The sequence below is a fragment of the Phycodurus eques genome, chromosome 6 (assembly GCF_024500275.1).
Source record: "Phycodurus eques isolate BA_2022a chromosome 6, UOR_Pequ_1.1, whole genome shotgun sequence".
Classification (NCBI taxonomy): domain Eukaryota; kingdom Metazoa; phylum Chordata; class Actinopteri; order Syngnathiformes; family Syngnathidae; genus Phycodurus; species Phycodurus eques.
In genome coordinates, this window is record NC_084530.1 from 22,568,396 (window position 1) to 22,574,028 (window position 5,633).

The window sequence follows — 5,633 nt, forward strand, 5'->3', positions numbered from 1 at the left end:
TTTTTTTTTGGTTAAATAGGAAACGATGATACAAAGCGTCCGAGTTCGGCGTCGCGTGGAATTCAAACGCAGGCCGAGTACTTCATGCGTTTCTGTTTCTGCCGCTGGTTGCAAAACCACACGCGCACCACGTTCTTCTTCAGGTCCAGCTTCTCGGCGATGGCCGCGATCTTCTCCGACGAGGGCCTGGGCTGGATGGCGAAGTAGGCCTCCAGCGAGCGCTTCTCCGGCGCGGCGATGGACGTGCGCTTGCGCTTCTTCTCGGCGCCGTTGAACAGCTCGGGCTTGTTGAGCTTCTCCCGGTGCGACTTCTCGGCCTCCTCCAGCCACGCCTGCAGGATGGGCTTGAGCGCGATCATGTTGTTGTGCGACAGCGTGAGGGACTCGAACCTGCAGATGGTGCTCTGGCTCAGCGAGCCCACGCCGGGGATCTTGAGGGAGGCCAGCGCCGAGCCCACGTCCGCCTGCGTCACGCCGAGCTTGATGCGCCGCTGCTTGAAGCGCTCGGCGAAGGCCTCCAGGTCGCGCGGGTCGGCGTCCACGTCGCTCATGCCCATGTGAGGCGGCAGCCCGTGGGCGTGCGCCATGCTCAGCGCCGCCTGGTGCATGTGGTTCATGCCGGCCATGTGCGCCGGGTGGCCGGGCGTGGACACCACCGAGCCGTCCGGCCCCGCCATGGCCCCCAGCGCCAGGCCCGGAGTGATGTGCTCCAGGAGGTCGCCCTCCAGAGCCTGGTGCGGCTGGTGGTGGTGGTGGTGGTGGTGATGGTGGTGGTGGTGGCCGTGGCCGTGGCCGTGGCCGTGGCCGTGGCCGTGGCCGCCTCCGCCGCCTCCGCCGCCGCTGCCGCCGCCCCCGCCGCCGCCGCCGCCGCCGCCTCCCCCGAGCGCGGACGGGTGCGAGATGGGCACCGAGGAGGCGGACGACGACGACGACGAGGTGCACGGCAGCGTGTTCATGGTGTGGTAGGTGGCGTCCGGCTTGAAGGGGCTGTGGTGCGGCGGCGGGTGGTGATGGTGGAGGTGGCTCTTGCTCTGCGAGACGATGTCCACCGCGGCGAGCGCCTCAGCCCGGGCCAGCAGACTCTCGTCCAAGCCGCCGAATATATTGCTCTGCAATTGCAAATGGAACGCACACATGACGGCTGTCAGCTGGGAATTGGCAACCCCCTATTTCCACTCCACTTTAGAACATTTCCACCCCAAAAAAAAAAACGGTCATCAAAATTCATTCAAACATCACACGGGGAGGGGGGGCTGGGAGGGGGGGGGGGCCTGGGTTTCAACGCTTCATCGCGTTGATGATAATATATACGTACCGGTGGCGTGGGGAGGCACGCGCGCCGCATCGCCTCCGAGCTGGTGCTGATGATGCTGCTGTGGCGGGAGGAGACGCACGAGGACGCCGAGGAGGAGGACGACGAGGACGAGGACACCGCGTTGGAGGTGGCGGACGCCGAGGACGACGTGTTGTTGGTGCCGACCGAGTGCAGCGAGGAGTACTTGGCCTCGGCGTGCAGGCTGGCGTGCGCCATGGCGGAGAATGGCTGCTTGCTGCTCAGAGACATCATCATCATGTTGCCGGCGCGTCCGAGCGAGCGGCCGCGCGTGCTCCTCTTTTTAACAAAAAAATAAAAAATAAAAAATCGAGGGGGAATAGGGACGACTCCGCCTCCTCCTCCTTTTCTTCTTGTTTCTTTGGGACTTCAATCAATGCAAAAGAAAAAAAAAGTTATCACAAGTCTATTTTGTTCAAGTCGAACGCAGCTCGCTTTTCCATGCGTAAACAAACAAACCAAAAAATAATCCCCCCTAAAATATTATTCCAAAATATTCTCTTTTTTTTTTTTTCGAGTTGACTCCTTGTCGATGAAAAAAAAAAATAATAATGCCAGCAAAAATATGAGTTGCTGTTCGTTTGCCAGGATGTTTTTTTAATGCAATAAAAAGTTTCCGGATTCCCAGGTTCGGTTCGGCGGCTCCACCACGATGCCGAATGCTGCTGGGACCCGAAGTGGCGACGCTCTGAGGCGGAGGGCAGACTGACTCTGCGGGCCCCGCCCACTTTCTCTCCCTCACACACACTCTCTCTCTTTTTCTCTCCATCACACACACGCACTCACACTTGTTCCAGCCCCCCCCCCCCCCTTTTTTTTCATGATTTATTATTCTTCATTAGGCACCGCATCGTTGACGCCACGGGGGTGAAGGGGGGGGGGGGGGAGAGACTGCGCATGCGTACGGAAGCTTAACTCAATGTTCGAGTCCAACATTTTTCAACACTCGAGGTCTGAAGTTCTGGTATATCGGTGTGATTTATTTTTATTTTATATAAATATGTCGTTTATTTGTTTGCCCTGAAAAAATCCAGTGAAACAATTTAAATTCTCTCTTTTCCCACTCTATATATATATCTATAGCTATATCTATATATAGCTATAGATATAGATATATATATATAGATAGATAGATAGATATGTATGAGTGTGTGTGTGTGTGTGTGTGTTGGGATAAATGGGTGTTATTAATAATTCAAAGGCTCAGCTGCACTTACTGCAATAAGCAAGCAAAATAAATAAATAAATCAATAAAACACCACGTCGCTATTATTAAAGAGATTTTTTTAAAGAAAAAATGCTGTGTAATAATTTTGGGAGTGCAGGATAAAATGTGGAATAAGTAAAAAAATAAATAAAATAATGTTCTTGGTGCCATATCAAATGTGATGCTTTATTAGTAGTAGTAGATTGGTCATGAATCCAACAATAAATAGATGGAAGTGTATAAAAGGAAAATTGGTCGATAAAACAATGCATGTGAAAGACGGCTGTCATTTTGTCAAATAATGACGTTATGAATATTGAGCTCATTTAAAAAAAAAAATTATACATCGTATAACTAGAAGTAGCGTCCATCGCTGGCAATGGTGAATGTGTGTTTTGATGCAACAACATAAGAGGTGTGTGTGTGTGTGTGTGTGTGTGTGTGTGTGCGCGCCATGTTGCATCCCCCGGTGAGGCAGGGGGCGCTGCAGGCGTCGCCCTCCCATCCTGACCGATGAGGTGTGATCCCACTCAGGAGAGAGTCAAGCCATTCCAATCAGAGTCTACTCACATGTATTTATATGTACACCCGCCTAACTGATGAAACTTTAAAGAAATGATTCATATTTCACCACCGCTAAATCGCCCCATATAAAATCTTTATCCGCGTATGAGCCAGATTTAAAAAATAAAAAAATAAAAACTACACTTAATACATTGGGCTTCTGGTCCGATTTTGGGAACATTTGTTTTGTTTTGTTTTTGGCCTTAGCTGAGGTGGTGGACTAACAGCAAATCAGGTTGTGCAGCAGTCGGGCAAATTGTCTTTATGAATACGCAACACCATGGAGTCGATTCCCAGGAGGATTTAGTTGGATTTTGCACACCAAAAAAAAAAAAAAAAAAAAAAAGTGATTTTTAGAAAACAGACTTGAATACACAGAATCTAAGGAATAGATGTGATGGAAACAGTATATCTCTTACAGGAATTGTATTGACTAATGGATAATCTGATCTGATTCCAGAGAGGATTTAGGATGATTTTGCACAAGAAAGATTGGACAAAAAACGTTTGTTTTTCAGCAAAAAAAGCATGTTGTGAAGCTAATATATACTAGCAGCTAATTGCTGAATAAATGTCCAAAATTGAGCATTTTCACTGATTTTAGAAGGATTTTTCACCTCCAAAAAATAAGTTGTGGAAAATAAAAAACAATTTGTGACTTGAAAACACATCTGATAATAAATAGATGTTATGAAATAATATGGCTTGTACAGGAATTGTCCTGAATAATACATAACCCTATGTGGAGTCAATTCCCAGGAGGATTTTGTACCATTTTGCACGGAAAACAAAAGGGATTCATAGAAAACACACTTGAAAACATGTAATCTTCTAATACTAGGTGTTGTTGTCCTGATTAATAGATAATTTCAGACCCATTCCCAAAACGATTTAGTAAGATTTTGTAGCAAGAATAGCAATTAATAGAAAACTATAAGTTAAGGTTCTGACGATATTACCCTAATACTGATTGTTTAACGATGAACTTTTTTTTTTTGTTAAAATATCATTTTCTGGAAACATTTCTTGACAATGAGTAGGTGTTATGAAATAATATAGCTTGTACAGGGATTGGCTTGAATAATACATAACATTATGGAGTCGATTCCCAAAAGGATTTAGTAGGATTTTGCACAAAAAAAGGGGGGGGGGGGGGGGGGGGGATTCATAGACTACATACTTGAAAACAGATCATCTTGTAATGAATGGGCATTATGAAAATAATATAGCTTTTACAGGATTTGTCTTGACTAAAAGCTCAACTCAGGCCCATTCCCAAGAGGGTTTAGTAAAAATTTGCACACAAAAAAGTGAGTCATTGAAAAACAAAAATCTTCTGACTTAAAAATGATAATAAACCCTAGCTATAATACTAAATGCTTTACAAATTCACAAAATTTAGCATTTTCACTGAATATAGTGTATTTTACACATCAAAAAATGACTTTTTACATGACATTCAAAACTTATGCTGAGTGGGTGTTTAAAATAATACAGTGTATGGGAGTTGTGTAGACTAATAGATAAGCTCAGGACTCTTCATAAAAGGATTTAGTAGGGTTCTTCACGAGTAAAAAAGAAAACAAATAAAAATAAAACAAAACAATGGCTTTTAAAATTTGGTAACTAAATGAAAATTATGAAAATAAAACACCCGGACCATAATATGATAATACTCACTGCTTTAGAAAATGGCAAATGTTTGCATTTTTTTGGATTGATAGTTATTTGATGATGATGGTGAATCAAATTAATAATTTTTTTTGCGACTTGAATGAGTGTAAAAGAAAAATAGTATATATTATTTACATTTAGAGGAATTACTGTGAATAATACAGAACACTATAAAGGCTATTCCCAGGCACATTTAGTAGAACTGAGTACAAAAAAAGTGATGAGTAGAAAAAATGTTTTTTTATCTTTAATTTTTTTTAACAAATGGATGTTATCAACATATACTATAGTGCAAGCTGTTGTGCAAAATATTAGTATAATTCAGTAGGATTTTGCAATTCAGTAGGATTCTGCAAACCAAAGTGATGAGAAGAAAACTGATTTTTGTGACTTAAAAATACGTAATTTTGCACATACATACTTATAAGGAATGGGTGTTATGAACATGCTATAGCATGTACATGAAATGTCATGAATAATACATGGCACTATAGATCGTCCAAACATACAGAAAGCAAGTTAGGACCACTTAGAAATTCCTCAACTGTAATTTATTAAACATGCAAAGATTAATTAATCACAAAATTATTTATTGGTTATATGAAGTATACGTCCAAGCTTTCTGTTAAAAGTGATAAAACAAAGAGTTTAGGATTTTTCAAAATTTTTGGGGTGGCTAGCAGCCCTGTATACTGGACATTTTAGATCAGTTACTTGAGGATCATTAAAATGATACATTAAAAATTGGACCTCGACACAGAGCAGAAAATGGAGGAAACCATTTTTGCTTCTAAAAAAGAATAATCTTTATTCACCACAGTGTTATGAAGAGAAATACTGTAGTTTAGTAAGTCA

The 5,633-nt window shown here is 43.3% G+C and overlaps 1 protein-coding gene across 3 annotated transcripts; it reads right to left on the reverse strand.

Annotated features, from left to right (window-relative positions):
* On the reverse strand, positions 1-1,811 carry pou4f2 (POU class 4 homeobox 2). 3 transcript variants are annotated; one of them, XM_061679794.1, is made up of 4 exons: positions 1,480-1,811; positions 1,320-1,356; positions 881-1,119; positions 1-760 (listed from the first exon to the last, which is right to left on the reverse strand). In XM_061679794.1, exons 1-4 carry the CDS (start codon positions 1,571-1,573, stop codon positions 63-65), a joined length of 1,068 nt encoding a protein of 355 aa, XP_061535778.1. In that variant the 5' UTR covers positions 1,574-1,811; the 3' UTR covers positions 1-62. The 3 variants fall into 3 exon arrangements, with proteins under 3 accessions (XP_061535778.1, XP_061535777.1, XP_061535776.1); XM_061679793.1 differs by having other exon boundaries at positions 1-782; positions 903-1,119; positions 1,320-1,355; positions 1,461-1,811; XM_061679792.1 differs by having other exon boundaries at positions 1-783; positions 877-1,109; positions 1,316-1,811.
* Between the last annotated feature and the right edge of the window lie 3,822 nt (positions 1,812-5,633).